The following is a 17,545-nucleotide window of genomic DNA, read 5'->3' on the forward strand; positions in this document are numbered from 1 at the left end:
CCCAGGGCTTCCCTGGTGGCACAGTGGTTGAGAGTCCGCCTGCCGATGCAGGGGATGCGGGTTCGTGCCCCAGTCCGGGAAGATCCCACATGCCACGGAGCGGCTGGGCCCGTGAGCCATGGCCGCTGAGCCTGCGCGCCCAGAGCCTGTGCTCCGCAACGGGAGAGGCCACAACAGTGAGAGGCCCTAGTACCGCAAAAAAAAAAAAAAAAATTAAAAACCAGTAGGAGAGGCTTCTCATGGCTTTTAATCCCATCTCAATGCTGAGGGCACCCAAATATGTATCTCTAGCCAAACCCTCTCTCCTCCTCTCCCCAGCTACCTACTTGATATTTCCACTTGGAGGTGGTCACAAGCAGCATAAATGGAACATGTCTTCAGGCTGGACTCTTGATTTTCATCCCCCCTCTAATTTTCCTCCCCGCCCCACTCCACATGGGCTCCTCCTCCAGCCTTTTTCAGCTCAGTAAATGGTACCCCCCATCCATGCACTCCATTGCTTGGCCCCCAAAAGTTGGACTCATCCTCAACTCCCCTCTTTCCCTTCCGCCCCACATCTAGTCCCTCAAATCCTGTGGGCTCTGCCTTTATACTTATTTATTTATTTAGCTGTGCCGTGAGGCATATGGGATCTTAGTTCCCCAACCAAGGATCAAACCTGTGCCCCCTGCAGTGGCAGCGTGGAGTCTTAATCACTGGACCGCCAGGGAAGTCCCAGGCTCTGCCTTTAAAACATAGGAATCTACCCATTTGCTGTCCCCATTCCATCTACCCTGGTGCAAGCCCTCATCATGGCTCACCTGGATGACTGTGGGGGTGAACAGCATGTTCAAAGGCCCTGGGGTGATAAAGAGCTCAGGAGTCATTGGGAATCTGAATGTAGGCTGGTGAGATTCAGGAGACTCGAGTGAGGGTTTGTTTCTTCCCTGAGGGGTCTCCTCAAATGGGGTGTTATTGAGTGCTGGGGACGGGCAGGAACTTGTCCTTTCTCAAAGCAAACTGGTCTGACGACTGGAGTGGCCCTCGTGTTGTAGCCTGGATGCAGACCTCTGTCCATCAGCCCAACCCTTAGGGCTGTCTGCGGGCATCCACGGTGTTTCCGACAGTCTGGGCCACACTGCGAGGGAATGGACTGTGTTTGTAAATTCTTGCACGAGGCAAGCCTCCTCCAGGGAGAAGGACCCCAGGGAGGGCAGTCAGTCAAACTCAGAGACCTGTGTCTCTTCCCACCTTTCCCAAGGAAGTCTATTTCATTCATTTTGGTCCACGTTGGCACTGTAATGGCAGAGCCTAAGACATCCAGGAATGTATGTCTGGACCGGGGCCCAAGGGGCAATGGGGGTCTTCTGCCATGGCTTGGCTGGCTTCAGAGGGTGAGAGGTGGTGTGTGCCAGCCTGAATAGCCTCTCAGGGCAAGATGGGTAATCTGCATTGGAAGGGAACGAATGAATAAATGAATCAGGAATTCCCTGGCGGTCCAGTGGTTGGGACTCAGTGCTTTCACTGTCGAGGGCTTGGGTTCAATCCCTGGTGGGGGAACTAGGATCCTGCAAGCCTCAGGACGCGGCCAAAAAAAAAAAAAAAAAGAATGCATGAATGAATGAACTCACAGTCGGCCCCCCTCATCCCATCCCAGCCCCTCCCCCGGCCACGGGCTCTCACAGGCCAAGCCCCAGCTGCTCAGACTGAGGGAGGCTCTGGTTCTCCATCTTGGCACGGGTGAGCTGATATCTTCTTTAAAGGCTGTCAAGCTTATCACTCAGCAGGGATTTGCCCAATACCGCTAGGTTTGACAGGAGCAGCCTGCTGTCATCTCAAGCCCTCCAAAGGGACTCAGGCCCCATCACGGCTGAGACGTGGCAGATAGGTATGTCCGTGATCATTCATCACGGCCTTTCTGCCGTCCCTGCAGTCAGAGGGGAGCCGCCGCCGCCTCTGTGCCTGCCACAGATGATCTGCAACTTGATCTCAGACAGTCCCTCCCTGGGACAGGCGGAAACCGATTTGGTGGTGGAGAGGAAACGCATGGTGAATCCGTGATGGGCTGTTTGCCCATCAGCATCTAATTATTCAACAAACATTCATCATGCCAGGCCTCGGGGATTCAGCAATGAGCAAAGCAGACAGAACTCCCCTTTCCCATCCTCTTTCCCGTCGGGGGGCGGAGGCAGGCTTTGAGCCAGTGGTCACACCCAAGAGGTTCCAATGGCCATTGTGATCCGGGCTTGAAGGAGAACAGGGGAGGTGCAGCATGGTGGTGTAGACTGTGGAGCCATGTGGCCTGTGTTCAAATCCCAGCTCCACCACTTATAGACTGTGAAGCTCTGGGCAAGAGATTTGAGCCCTCTCTCCCCTCGTTTTCTTCACCTCTCAAAGGTGGATAATGACAGTGCCTGTCTCCTAGTGCCATGGTGAGAGCTCCACCAGTTAAAGCATGCAAAGTGCTTAGAACAAGGCTTGACATACAGTAAGAAATACAAGTACTAGGGGAAAAAAGCACAGGGTGCCTTGAGAAGTGGGTAACATGGGGAAGGGACAGCGGAGGCTGCTTTCGGAAGAGACATTTATGCTTGAGCCCTAGAAATGGGGAAGAGTTAGCCCAGCCATGAGATGGGGCAAGAGTTTTGATGGCTCAGGGACCAGCCAGTGCAAAGACCTGAAGGTGGGAAAAAGCATGGTGTGTTCCAGGAAGAGGAGGTTGCCTAGAGGATGGGCCACAGAGAACACGGCCGTGTGAGCCTTGGGGTTTCGTTGTTGTCTTTTTTTGTTGTTGTTCTTTTTTGTTTTGTTTTGTTTTGGCTGGACCGCATGGCACGTGGGGTCTTAGTTCCCCTATGGGATTGAACCCGTGCCCCCTGCAGTGGAAGTGAGGAGTCTTAACCACTGGACCACCAGGGAAGTCCCATGAGCTTTGTTGATTGCCTGTTACACTGAAGCAGGACTCCCCTCCACCAAATTACATCAGGGAGATGTAACTAGGACCAGAAACTGAACTGGCCGAGTCACGTGGCGAATAGGATGGAGCTGTGTCTCTGTCTGTCTTTGGTAGGACTCGACACCCTGTCTCTCCCTGTATCTCTTTCTCTCTCTCACTGCCATCCGGCTGTGACTTCTCATCATCTTGCATTCTCAGCCCCAAATCCAATGGACTTTCACCCATTCTTCCAGATCATCTCAGTTCAGTGCCCGCATCAGATTCAAACCATTTTGACTTCAGGAAGTTACCAAATTGGCTTTAGAGCATCGTGGGGATTATAACAATAATAGCAAACGTTTCTGTAGCACTTACTACATGCTGATGACTGTTCTAATTGCTCACAAGTATAGTATATTTTTTTTTTTGGCCACGCCACACGGTATGCAGGATCTTAATTCCCCACCCAGGGATTGAACCCGTGCCCGCTGCATTGGGAACGTGACATCTTAACCACTTGACCACCAGGGAAGTCCCCTCTCGCATGTATGGTATTGACTCGTTCAAGCTTCCCAGCAACGCTGTGAGGTAGGTACAGATTATCGTGTCCAATTTACAGATGAGGGCAAGGAGGCACAGGGAGGTTAAACAACTCACACAGCAAGTGAGTGGCCAAGCCAGGACATCAACCCAGGCAGCCTGACCCTCAGACCCTGCTCTTAACCACCTGGCTCTACTCTACCAGCTGAGTAGGAAGAAGGGCCATCCAGAAGAAACGAGTCATTTCCATTGTAAGGATGTTGTCTGGAAAGATGCTGGTGACATCACGCGGACTCCTTTTTGGGAGGGCCGTGGGAGAGATCCTTGCCTGTTCTTGGTACTAAAAATAGTTAAGTTTTCTCCTGAGCATCTGGTGTGTTTTTGTTTCAGGACACTGGGAGCCGCATAAATGACCAGCTTTCCCTTTTTGAGTTGGCTGCTAAGGAGCTTGAAGCCAAATTTATGGCCCAACCATATGCTGGTTGTTCAAGTTTTTAAGGGATGGGTTTTTCTTAGCCTCACTTCTGGCTCTATGTCCCCACTTTTTCTCTCTCTTCCTTGCAAAAAAAAAAAAAAAAACCCGCAAAACTTTAAACAGACTGAAAAAAAACTTCACAAGAACAATACGTGTCTATTGTAGAAAACTTAGAAGGTAAATTTGAAGATGGGAATAAAAATCCCTACTCGTCCCCGATTTTAATGGCTGCATAGTATTCCCTCGTGTAGAGTTTTAAAATCAATGCCCCTACTGGCAAACGACTGGAGGGGAAAAAAATTCCAGTTGTCCAATTTTAGACAACACTTTAATGAGCATTCTTGTAGCAATTGAGTACTTGTCACATGGTTTCCCTGAGCTAAATTCTTAGGCTCAGATTGGGGTTAAATACAAATGCAGAAACCTTAAGGCTTTGGATTGGCAGACCGCCCTCCAGAAATATCTAATTCCTGCTCTCCTGTTTAATTGGAGCTATCGTGTGGTATTTTACATATCCTTGTAAACCACTTGCAGTCTTCTCTGGAACAAGGCAGCCAACAAATAAATATACAAGCCCCAAGCCACTTCTGCTTCCCGATTAAATTATCCAGCCTCAGACGCAATAATATCCTTGACTTATCAAGAGGCAGCTGCTTGCTCTAGTCCTGTTTGCTCATCTCCAGTAGCCGGTGCTCAATGGTTGGCTGCCCCTGGGATCCTGTAGCAATCCCTCGGCCCCCGGAAGAACCAAGAACTGTTTTTCGAACCAAGACTTAGGTGACGGAGCTGTAGGCTGAGCTGATGATCCCGGACGCGAGAGCTAGAAAAACTTTTCCTGCGTGTCCTGTACTCAGTCAATCCTGGACCTGTTACATAGACGGCTGCTTAATTGGGGCAGCAGCCTAGGTGAAAGCATTTGAAAAATCCCAGCCACTGTGGAGAACAGTATGGAGGTTCCTTAAAAAACTAAAAATAGAATTACCATACGACCCAGCAATCCCACTACTGGGCATATGCCCTGAGAAAACCGTAATTCAAAAAGAGTCATGTACCAAAATGTTCACTGCAGCTCTATGTACAATAGCCAGGACATGGAAGCAACCTAAGTGTCCACTGACAGATGAATGGATAAAGAAGATGTGGCACATATATACAATGGAATATTACTCAGCCATAAAAAGAAACGAAATCGAGTTATTTGCAGTGAGGTGGATGGACCTAGAGTCTGTCATATGGAGTGAAGTAAGTCAGAAAGAGAAAAACAAATACCGTATGCTAACACATATATATGGAATCTAAGAAAAAAAGGTCATGAAGAACCTAAGGGCAAGATGGGAATAAAGACACAGACCTACTAGAGAATGGACTTGAGGACACGGGGAGGGGGAACGGTAAGCTGGGACAGAGTGAGAGGGTGGCATGGACACATATACATGTGAGGTGAGACAGGCCACCAGATCAGAAGTGTCTGTACCAGGAGAAGTCTGCGGCTCTCACACCTGCTGTTATAAACATTTCCCTTAGGTATAGGCATTCTCTATCCCTAGGAGTGTGACCTCTGAGAATTTGTGACTTTGGTTTGAAGCTAAACCCAGTCTGGGAGAGCTGGCCTTTGGACTGTCAAACACGGAGCCTCCCGGGACATTCCAGTGGGTTCCCAAGGACATGAATTGACTGTGTGTTTGAACTTGAACCCGATGGGTGAAACTCAGGCTCTTTGCCGTGCTGAGATTTGGCAGCCAAACCCCGAGCATTTAATTACGCTGCTGCAGAGAACACTCCAGCGAGGTGCGTCCAACGCAGACAATTATTTTAGGAAAGCCGTGGAGGCCTTCTCTCTGCGCCGCTTAAATCATGCTTCTCTTTTACAATTCAATATTTCGTGTGTTGAGAGAAAATGGCTTGTTTGCTTCAAAGCACACGCTACAGAATGTAGGAAGGGGATGTTAATTATGTTGAACCGGGCTGCTTTGTCTCTGCACAAATGAGAATCTTCGGGGGGTTCTATCCAAATTGCTTGGGGATCAGAGCCAGGGGAGCACAGATGGAGATGTTTGGACTCAAGTTCATGGTTTTGTTTTTTTTGTCTTTGTTTTTTAAGAACAGTATTTGTCATGAAAAAAGGTGAAGCTAGTTCTGCATTCTCCTAGAACCAAAGGAGAAGGCATTCCTGAATCACTTTTCTTTTCTTTTTTTTAATTTTTATCTTTTACTGGGGTTTAGTTGATTTACAATGTGGTGTTAGTTTCAGGTGTACAGCAAAGTGATACATATATCTATTCTTTTTCAGATTCTTTTCCCATACAGGTTATTACAGAATATTGAGTAGAGTTCCCTGTGCTATACAGTCAGATCTTATTATCTTTTTTTTTTTTTTTGCGGTACGCGGGCCTCTCACTGTTGTGGCCTCTCCCGTTGCGGAGCACAGGCTCCGGACGCGCAGGCTCAGCGGCCATGGCTCACGGGCCCAGCCGCTCCGCTCCGGGAAGATGTGGGATCTTCCCGGACCAGGGCTCGAACCTGCATCCCCTGCATCGGCAGGCAGATTCTTAACCACTGCGCCACCGGGGAAGCCCTGATTCTCTATTTTATATAGAGTAGTATGTGTATGTTAATCCCAGCCTCCTAATTTATCCCTCCCCCTCTGGGTCACCCTTTTTGTCTTAGGCCATCCTTCTCGGTTTTGGTCGGGCTTCTTCAGGAGCAGAGCTGGATGAGAGGAGTTGAGTGCAAATACTTAGCTGGGAGGCGATCCCAGGAGGAACCAGTGGCGAAAGGGAGATGGGAAATGAAGGAAACCCAGGCAGGGCAATCTAATGGTCCCACTGTGGGCACCTGGAGCACAGATCCCCATGGGATCCTCTGGGAAACTGCAGGCAGCAGGCACCCCAGCGTTCTCCCACTGGAGAGGCGAGAGGGCTGGTATTTATCACGAACTCCGTGGGGACTTCCGGGTGGGAGGTGCTTCTGCCTGCCCAGTGCAAAGGCAGGGTGGGCTCGGACCACCCGAGGAAGCCCTTGGCAGTGAGGCGCTCTGCAGTAAGGCTGGAGTGTGGGCTCCACCTGGACCATGCCTACATGCAAGGGAGCCTGGGAAGGTGAGTGACTTCATTCCTCCACTGGGGAAACATGGACTTGTAAAGAGGGAGTTCCCTCAACCTCTGAAGTGAGTACGTAAGGCTCAAAGAATGACTAATGACAATAGTTTCAGATGGCATCTATGAATGTTTTCTTTTTTTCTTATAAATTAGCGGACGAGTCAAGCTCATCTGAACAGTGATATCACTTGCTCACATTCCAATAAGCTAAAAAAAAAAAGGCTTTATTGAGTGGGAGAGAAAAAGTGGGCTAACAGCTGGAGTCTCTGGGATTGCTCATTGCCCATTGCTCACAGCCTGGCTTATCTCTGCTACAGCTCATGGGAACAGCTTCTGCGGGGTGATAAGTAGCGGCTGTGCAAATGATCCATGATGGTGAAGCTTGTTTCTCTGTAAAACACTTGGGGTTTTATCAGACTTTCTTCCCTGTCTTAGGAATGCATTCTGGATAGGACCAGCATCTTCTACTTCCCATCTCCTCGGTTTCCACCCATCACCGCTTGCCTGGACCCTTGCAGTCACCTCTGCCCTGGTTTCCCACCCTTGCCACCTCACACCCACAGTCTGTTCCCCCCCACAGCAGCCAGGGGGCGCTTGTGAACACCTGAGTCAGGTCCTGTCCATCCTCTGCACAGAACCCTCCTTGGCTCCTACCTCACTCAGAGCAAAAATGTGTCCTCCCCATGGTCCACAAGGCCCTGCACATGCTGTCCTGTCCCATCTCTGTCCTCATCTCCCCCACCCCGCGCACAATCTCTCCCTCGGTGACTCTGTTCTAGCTGAACTAGCCTCCTCCATGTTTCCCAACCATACCAGGCATGGTCCGGCCTCAGGGCCTTTGCACTTGCTGGTCTCTCTGCCTGGAGCATCCTTCCCCAGATATCCTCATGGCTCCTCCCTCACCTCCTTCAGGTCTTTACTCAAATGACATCTTCTCATTAAGCCCTTCCCAGGGCCCCTAAAATTGCAACCCTAACCACCCCCCAACCCTAGCATCCTCCATCATTTCTTCCCTGCTTTACTTCTCTCTATGGCACTCAAAACCCTTTAAATACTTGGTGTTAACTTATTTATTTCTGTTGCTCTCCACTTTAAAGTAACTCCTAGAGGAGCTTTTGTGTTTGTTTACTATGTTTTCAATGTCCAGAACAGAGCCTGACACACAGCAGGAGCTTAACAAATATTTGTTGAACAAATGAGACCACCATGCCCTGATTAAAAACGAAAAGACTGGGACTTGTGACTGACTCCAGTACGTTCTGGGGAAGCTCAAGGGGGCCTGATCTGAGGGCCCAACACGTTCCATCCAGTGAGGATTCAATGCTTTTTGAGCAATGTTTCTCCAATCCCTCCAGGTATTGGTCAGAATTTGTGTGCCAGAAGTGTCCCTTCCTCTCTCTCCTTCTCCTGGCTCACTCATCCCTCAAGTTCAGCTTACTTGTCCCTTCCCTGGGGCACCTCCTCTGAGACCCTCAGCCTGGGAGGGTCTGTTACTCTCTGTACTTTCTTTGTAGCATTCACTGCAGCATATAGTTCTAGAAGTAATGGTAGGATTCCATAATTCATGTCTGTCTCCTCCACATCTATGGGCAGCAATCGATATGCTTTCTTCGTCTCTCTCTTCCTAGACCCTATCCCAGACCCATGCCTGGCATAGAATAGGCATTCACTAGATATTTTCTAATAATTTTGGAAAAATATGGCTCTGATGAACATGAGCCATAGGACACATGCATCCCTTAAAAACCTGAACAACCAACATCAGTTCCCCGATGAAGATGAGCATTTCAAAGGTTCTGATAAGTCCTGCATTAAAGAAACTCATTTCAGGAATTCCCTGGTGGTCCAGTGGTTGGAGCTCTGTGCTTTCACTGCTGAGGGCCCGGGTTTGATCCCTGATCGGGGAACTAAGCCCTCAAGCCGTGCAGCATGGCCAAAAAAAAAAAAAAAAAAAAGACAGAAAGAAACTCGTTTCACTCAGCAATGCACAAACATATTTGACCTCAGAGTACCGTCTTCCCAGCATGCCTGCTAAGATTGCCAGGGTTCCAAGGAGCATGGTTTGGGAAGCACAGCCATAATTGATCCCTGAATTATCTGAGCAGCATCAACTGACTTGAAGTTTAGTTTAGGAGGAGTCTAAAAGTGACGCCTTCTAGTCAAGGTCTTGGAGGTCTCTGTGAGGAGTCTGTCACCCTTTGGCCATCACCCTGCCTCTTCTCAGGAACAGGGGTTGGTGGAAGGGGGAATGACAATAGTAGAGTTATGCTTAGTGGCCCCCAAGATATATCCAGAACCTGTCTGTCACTGTGGGTTGAGAAGCAGAGAGGAATGTTCAGGTGTGAGGGTTGGTAGGAGTCTGAGTCTATGTTCTAATGGTGGTTATGGAGGCATTGTTGCATGCGTGTGCAAGTGTGTTTGAGAGAATGAATTCCCCTCTTTGGAAGGGCTCACATCCCACAATTCGTTGCCATGTTCCTTCGCCCCTCATACCTCAGTCTTATCATCTGTAAAATGGGGCTCCCTGAGGAGGGATTGAGATCACACACGTCTGGCACTTAGCACACTGTCTGGCACATTCCAAGGGTCCAGCAAAAGACCTCTGTCATCTCTCCGGGGCCCCTTTTCTCTCCCAGGAGCGATGGGGTGATTCCCCCATTGGGTTCCCACTCTCTGACTCCGACCTCCCCGCAGACCCTCTTCCAAAGCCCAGAGGAAGGCTGGCAGCTGTACACCTCGGCCCAGGCTCCCGACGGAAAATGCATCTGCACGGCCGTGATCCCCGCGCAGAGCACCTGCTCCCGCGATGGCCGAAGCCGGGAGCTGCGGCAGATGATGGAGAAGGTAAGAACCTTCCAGGTTCCCTTATGAAAATCTCCCAATTCCCACCCTGCCCTCTGCCCCCATCCAGATCAGCCGGGGCCACATCTAGCCAAGCAGATTATTCAGAACTGGTTGATGACCTGGCTCCCCTCCAGGTGGATATTTCGGTCAATATCTGTTTAGTGCTTTCTTTGGAGGAGAAGCTGAGCGCTGTATGGGGACAGGGAAGGAGAACCCCAGTGGCAGCATCTGAGTCTTCGGTGCATGAGCTCTGGCCCCACCACGCACTCAGCCAGACTCACCTGCTAAGACCCTTTCTCACCCTCCATCCCAAGAGACTTACATAAAGATGCCTTCCCCTTCTGATTGTGGTTGATATAAACTGGTCCCCATTCAGTACATTCCCAAGGATATTTCGGTGCCCTTTAGAGGCCGACTGCTGTCTCTTGCCACTACCCAGCTGAACTGCCCATTAGTCACCTCTGATGTCAGTGTTGAAAGGGACTAGCAACTTCCCACCGCCATCCTGTAGAAGAGGAAGCTGAGGACAGAAGGGACCCTTGTTGGCACTGGAGTCTTCCACCCATTAACTCTGTAGGATCCTGCCCTGCCCGTGACACCGGAACTGCTTTCCCCAACAGTGCAGAATGGCCATGTGGTGTCCCCTGATTGCTGACCATGACCATAAAAATGTTTTGTGGCGTCCAGGACGGGTATCAGGCTCTTGACTTTCTGAGAACTTCCAAGTGTCACGTGAACGATGGTTCAGGAAAGTCTGTATATTTCAACAAGCATCCAGTGTTGCCTCTGAGTTCACCTTGGCCGGGAGGAACTCAACTTAGCCAAGTGGAGGTGGGAGCTAGGGGGCCCTCGGTCTGGATTAGGAGAGGTCAGGGCAAGGGGAAGTTCAGTTCCCTCATTTAGCCTAAAGGTATTTATTGAGCATCTAGTATTTACTGAGCATTCAGCTGTGGACAAGCCAGACACTGGGTCTGCCTCTGAGGATCCCACCTAAAGGAGACAGATGAATAAGAATGTTCCAGGTAGTAGTCATAGCTGGAAGGAAAATAACCACGTAAGGGGGAGAGGGTGAGTGGCTGCTTAAGGCAGGGTGAACAGGGAAGGCCACTCTGAGGAGGTGATGCTGGAGTTGAGACATGAAGGATGAGGCGAAGCCAGCGACGAAGACAAAGGGAACAGCGCTCCAGGTAGAGGGATCAGCAAGTGCAAAGGCCCTGAGGACGGAAGAAGCTTCAAATCTATGTGAGCGAAGTTGGGCTGGTGGTTGCAGTGGATGAACACAGCGAGTGGGCAGGCAAAAGGGCAGGACCAGCTCACAGGGTCTGCAGGGGAAGGTGATCCAATCTTCCTTTTGAAAAACTCCCTCTCGGGACTTCCCCGGTGGTCCAGCGGTTAAGACTCCGTGCTTCCACTGCAGGAGGCCTGGGTTCGATCCCTGGTTGGGGAACTAAGATCCCACACGCCTCGCAGTGTGGCCAAAAGAAGAAAAAAGAAAAACCTCTGTCTGGCTGCTCTGTGGAGACTTGACTGCTGGGGACGAGAGTGGTGGCAGGGAGAGCAGGGAAGAGGGAAGAGGTGGGAGGTGGTGGTGGCCAGACTAGTAGCCAGTGGATGGATTGGGCCTGCCATTGGGAGGTCAGGTTGCTGGTAAGGTTGGGAGGAGAAGGTTGGTTGGGTGTTTGGCCTCTGGCCCCGCCAGGTCTTGTCTGTGGCATCCCGGGGACGGGGACAGGAGTGTGGCTCTTCCTAACCCTCCAAGTTCCTAGGTTCAGAACGTCTCCCAGTCCATGGAGGTCCTTGAGTTGCGGACGTACCGTGACCTCCAGTACGTGCGAAGCATGGAGACCCTCATGCGGAGCCTGGATGCGAGGCTCCGGGCGGCCGACGGGTCCCTTTCGACCAAGAGCTTCCAGGTGGGTCCTTCTGGGTTCAGGTCAGAGGTCAAGAGAAGCATTGGGATCGGTGCCCATTAGTTCCCAGAGTGGGGGTCACATCTGGGAAGGACCGAGTGTTGGCTGGCCCAGATCTAGGGTCCAGTGTGGGCTGAATGCCAAGGGCCAGGTGTGCATCAGAGATAAGGGGTGAAGTTGTGGGTTGAAGCCTGGGCTCAGGTCTGGGCCACTGGTCAGGGGTTGGGATCAGCAGTGGTTCCACCTTGGGAGCAGGAGATGAAGGACAGGATGACGGAGCTGTTGCCCCTGAGCTCGGTCCTGGAGCAGTACAAGGCGGACATGAGGACCATTGTGCGCCTGCGGGAGGAGGTGAGGAATCTCTCCGGCAGCCTTGCAGCCATCCAGGAGGAGATGGGCGCCTACGGCTACGGGGACCTGCAGCAGCGGGTGATGGCACTGGAGGCCCGGCTCCACGCCTGTGCCCAGAAGCTGGGTATGCCTTGATGCTTGACCTTGACCCCTGGCCTCCACACCCAACCCCAAAACCCTCTGTGTGCCCAGGGCATGGTTTTGACCTCTAACTTCGAAACTTTGACCCTTGACCTCCCTACCCAAGGCCAAAAATAGACCCAGAAGCTGGAAATGCTCCTGACCCTACACTTCCAGTCCCTCACCCCCAACCTCACTCCACCTTGGGACCAGATTTCTGGATCCTTCCTCACCCCTGTTCCCAGCTCTTCAGTTTGATCACACTACCTCATCCTTGCCCTGCCTCCCTTGCGCTCTTCCCATTCTCCACCCTCATCCCCCCTGTTCCTGCCTCCCAGGCTGTGGGAAGCTGACGGGGGTCAGTAACCCCATCACCATTCGGGCCATGGGGTCCCGCTTCGGCTCCTGGATGACTGACACGATGGCCCCCAGTGCGGATAGCCGGGTGAGTGACTGGGCCCACACCAGGGGTCAGAACCTATACTGAGGAGGAGACATAGCCTGTGGCTGCCCCTAGGCGCCAAGCGATTCCGCATCAATGATTATCTTGTAAGCCAAAGTGTCCTAGGGTCTCCAGGGTCCTTGGACCTCCCCCTGACTGTCTAGCGACCACCAAGTGACCAAGAACTTTCCAGCCCTGTGAATCTGTAAGTCAGCTGACCTCCAATGACTGTATAGAGACTAATGGTTACTAGTACTAATGACCAGCTTCCAGTGACCACTGACCTCAAAGTAACCACCAGTGACCACTGCCTTCCCAAGGACTAGGACCTACCAGCACCACTCAATGATTTTTTTTTTTTTTTTGCGGTACGCGGGCCTCTCACTGTTGTGGCTTCTCCCGTTGCGGAGCACAGGCTCCGGACGCGCAGGCTCAGCGGCCATGGCTCACTGGCCCAGCTGCTCCGCGGCATGTGGGATCTTCCCGGACCAGGGCATGAACCCGTGTCCCCTGCAATGGCAGGCGGACTCTCAACCGCTGCGCCACCAGGGAAGCCCTCAATGACCTTTAAACTTCCGGTGGCCACCATGGTCACGATTGCCTATCACCTCTGATCCACAGGAACCATCTGTTAACTGCCTAGTGACTATCCTAGTGATGGATGTTGGTCACTGGGCAGCCATGGAGCGTCATAGATTAGAGGCAGCAAATAGCCACTGCCCCACTGTGATCGTTGGCCTCCCAGGCATCATGGTGGTTCAACCAAGGGGTTACGAGCTTGGGTTTGGGGGGAACTGCCCGGTGGTCCAGTGGTTAGGATTGGTGCTTCCACTGCTGGGGCATGGGTTCAGTCCCTCGTCGGGGAACTAAGATCCCACAAGCCACGAGGCACCAAAAAAAAAAAGAAATCAGACTTGGAGTTATATCCCGCTTCCACCAATTCTTAGCTGGGAAACTTGGGGAGGTTCCTTAATGTCTCTGAGCCTCAATTTTCCTTATCTTAAAAATGGTTATGATAACATCAGCGTTACAGTTTTTAGGTTGCTTAGCCCAATAACCAGCATGAGTAAGGGCACTCACAAACGCTAATACCATGGTGACAGCGAAAGACGTTGACGGAGAGGATGCTGACGTACAGGAATTACCCACGGGCGATGGATTCACGTGACCTCTTACCACCCAAGGGCAGCCTAATGACCACTAACCATCCCATATCCAATGACCAGTGAACTCCTAGGCCCAGTGAGTCGCCAGGGACTGCAGTTTCCCCGATTCTTGGGGATCAAGCACTGTCCTCTGAGCGTCTGAGACCAATAGCACTCCCTGACCAAATGATCCCAGTCACTGGGATGATGCCTGGTCATGAAAGGTCACTGGACATCCCATGACTGAGTAATGACCACTTAGTGACTGTTGATCCCTAATGACTGTATGATTCCTTAGTGGCTGCTGGGACCTTTGGGTCATTGGTGGTGGTCCACCAGTGACCAGCGGCTCTCTTGTAGGTCTGGTACATGGATGGCTATTACAAGGGCCGGCGGGTCCTGGAGTTCCGTACTCTGGGAGACTTCATCAAAGGCCAGAACTTTATCCAGCACCTGCTGCCCCAGCCGTGGGCAGGCACGGGCCACGTGGTGTACAATGGCTCCCTGTTCTACAACAAGTACCAGAGCAACGTGGTGGTCAAGTACCACTTCCGCTCGCGTTCCGTGCTGGTGCAGAGGAGCCTCCCTGGGGCCGGCTACAATAACACCTTCCCCTACTCCTGGGGTGGCTTCTCGGACATGGACTTCATGGTGGACGAGAGTGGGCTCTGGGCCGTGTACACCACCAACCAGAACGCAGGCAACATCGTGGTCAGCCGGCTGGACCCGCACACCCTCGAGGTCGTGCGGTCCTGGGACACCGGCTACCCCAAGCGCAGCGCCGGTGAGGCCTTCATGATCTGTGGCGTGCTCTACGTGACCAACTCCCACCTGGCCGGGGCCAAGGTCTACTTCGCCTACTTCACCAACACGTCCAGCTACGAGTACACAGACGTGCCCTTCCACAACCAGTACTCCCACATCTCCATGCTGGATTACAACCCCCGCGAGCGGGCCCTCTACACCTGGAACAATGGCCACCAGGTGCTCTACAATGTCACCCTCTTCCACGTCATCAGCACCGCTGGGGGCCCCTAGGGGCTGCCGTCGTCGCTCACGCAGCCACGTGAGGGCCACGGGAGCCCTTTCTACTCCGCCTGTGTCCTTCCAAATTTATCTTTCTGTCTGTGTCCTGCCCTCTCTCTCTCTCTCCCTCTCCCCTCTTGTACTGTTTTTTCTCCCTCCACCTTTGCGCCCAGCTTTCATTCTCTGCTTCTGTTGTCAGTGCGTTTTCTCAGTATTGTCTCTTCTTTATTGATCTCTGATTTTGATACTTCGCTTTCTGTTTATTGAGCCCTCTCTATCTTTTATTCGATGTGACTCTCCAGCTATCTCTGCCTGTCTCTCTCCCTCCCTCCCTTCCCTCTTTGCGTCCCACTCAGTCCTCCTCCTCCTGGCTTCACGTCCCCTCCTCTCGACCCAAGGAGTTGAGTGCATGGATGTTTATTTTATTTACACCTTTTCTTTCCGGGTTGCTGGAATAAACGGGACCTTTGACATTTCATGCTTCAGCGGCTCTGTGTGTCTGGAAGGGGCAGAAGAGGCCAGGTGGAGGGTGAACCTGGAGGCCCACCCCAGCTGGGTCCCCTTGTCCCAGGCCACAAGCTTTGTGAACAGGGGCAGGTAAGCCCAGCCTGGGGGGGGGGTGGCTGAGGGCCCTGGCAGAGCCCTTTGGGAAGAGAGGAGAGGATACCCGATCCAAACTTGTTTCAAACAACATGATCCAGATAACCAAGAACTCTATCACAATGAAGACTAGCCTCAAATGAATATTCTTTGTCACTGTTTTTTTTTTTTTCACTCGCTGATCACACAGGTGCATCAGTAACCCATCTGGCAGCTTTTAAAATGGGTTTTTAACAAGTTGGCTGCTTTTAAGAATATGGATATGAGAGGGTAGCACACAGAATTTTTCCTTTTTCTTCTCTTTTTTCTTTGTAACATCAAAATCATTTTGTATGAGTTGCACCTGTTCTGAGTTAGCTGCTTAAGAAAAGACAGCAAGTCTGAAAGTGCATGGGGGCCCTTCCGCTGGACACACCCACGCCCCGTGCCCGGGCTTGGGCAGGGACAGTCCCTGACATGGGGACCTACATGGGGACTGGAGCTCCTGGAGGGGAAGGACGGGCAAAGCTAGCAAGTATCAGAGACAGGAAGGGAAGGGGTGTGTGAGCGCGTGGGGAAGAGACTGAAGTAAGCAAAGGCCAAGTCCTCAGGAACCTCAGCAGTGTGACTAAGGTGGGGTGGGAGGGGGTCATAGAAGGGGAAAAACAAAATGAAAGTTTTATTTTAGCCAGATCTTTGGTAGCCTGGGTGACAGACTGCAAGGAGATGGGGGAGACAGTCGCCTCTGAAGCTGTGGCCGGGAACAAAGGTAGTGCTGACCACTCCCCACCCCTGCGTACGCCCCAACACACGCTCCCCCCTGAAATCTCCAGCAGAAACATTGTGCAAACAGCCCACCGGCCCAGACAACACCCCCCGCCCGGCCCTGCTGAGGCCACGGAGGCCAAGCTTGCTCCTCTGGGAGGAACCCTCCCTCCCTGTCTCCCCGTCTCTAATTAATGGCCTGATTAAATCATCTCCGCTCCGTGATGGCATCTCCGGGAACTCGGGACACTGGGGCCGTACTGCCGATGAAACCAATGAATAATAAATGCGACTGCCTAATGCACTCATTTAAAAGCAATTTTTAAAGAAATCTTCAAGAAAAGCAATTAATTTCCATTTAAATTAACAAGTTCGACATTGAAGAGAATCGATTCCTGGATAAGCACCTTGAGAGGCACTTCGCTCTGCATCTGCTTTTAAAAAACAAACACACAAACAAAAAACAGGCACAGGGCGAGGGCACCTAGAACATCTGCGCCCCATCCCTCCGATTTGTATTGGACATCAGACAGATGCCCACAGGCGCCCCTTCTCTCTTTCACACACACACAGAGAGGCAGGCCCAGCCCTCCTTATACTTTGGGGTTGGTGGCTTTTGTTCCAACCAAGGTAGGCAAGGAGTAATTAACCCCCTGCCCCTCGACCCAGGCGAGGGTTGCGTGTCATCTGCGTGTGTCCTAGGCTGCCTACTGCTTCCCCTGCTTCCCCTTTTGTGGAGGTGTGTCTACATCGGGGAAGCTTTGTAGCCCATCCCGTGGCAGTACGCGTGTTACCCCGAGTTGAAGTAACTGGCTCTAGCCCTGCTCTGCGGCCACAGAAGCCTGAGCTGGTGAAAACGGCAAGAGTGGAAACCAGCCCCCTGGGTCGAGTTTGGGCCGGGAGATGCCAGACCAGTGACAAAGAGTATACTCTCACCACGCTGAAGGCCTGGGATTTAGGGCCTCACTTCTGGGCAGGAGGGGTGTGGAGCAGGTGACACAAGCCACAGCTCGTGAATCACGCGTGCTGAGTGGGCTCTGGGGGCATGTTTACCAAAGAGCAACGTTCTTTTGTGTTGGGTTTTGGCCACTGCAGCTAGACAAAGGAAGAGGGAGGTCCATGGAGGCAGGTGGTCACTCTCAGACGGAGGGACCCCCGGGCCACACAGGACAGACACACACCTAAGGCCAGCGAGTCACATGGGCACATGCAGGCTTGGGCGCGCGCGCGCGCGCACACACACACACACACACACACACACACACATCCCGCACCCTCCCTTCCCCGGCAGCATCTCAGATGCCTGGGAGCCCAGGGAGACCTTCCCCAGGCCTTT

The 17,545-nt window shown here is 52.0% G+C and overlaps 1 protein-coding gene across 2 annotated transcripts in view; it reads left to right on the plus strand.

Moving 5' to 3' along the window:
• OLFM2 (olfactomedin 2) overlaps positions 1-15,343 on the plus strand; it is a 62,846-nt gene extending 47,503 nt beyond the window's left edge. For both annotated transcript variants that reach the window (XM_030879610.2, XM_030879609.2), the window contains exons 2-6: positions 9,722-9,871; positions 11,638-11,784; positions 12,037-12,256; positions 12,591-12,697; positions 14,200-15,343. In XM_030879610.2, coding sequence (XP_030735470.1) covers positions 9,722-9,871; positions 11,638-11,784; positions 12,037-12,256; positions 12,591-12,697; positions 14,200-14,877 — 1,302 coding nt within the window. In that variant the 3' untranslated portion in view covers positions 14,878-15,343. The remainder of the gene's footprint in view (positions 1-9,721; positions 9,872-11,637; positions 11,785-12,036; positions 12,257-12,590; positions 12,698-14,199) is intronic.
• Positions 15,344-17,545: the final 2,202 nt, after the last annotated feature.

This window comes from Globicephala melas, chromosome 3 (assembly GCF_963455315.2).
Source record: "Globicephala melas chromosome 3, mGloMel1.2, whole genome shotgun sequence".
Classification (NCBI taxonomy): domain Eukaryota; kingdom Metazoa; phylum Chordata; class Mammalia; order Artiodactyla; family Delphinidae; genus Globicephala; species Globicephala melas.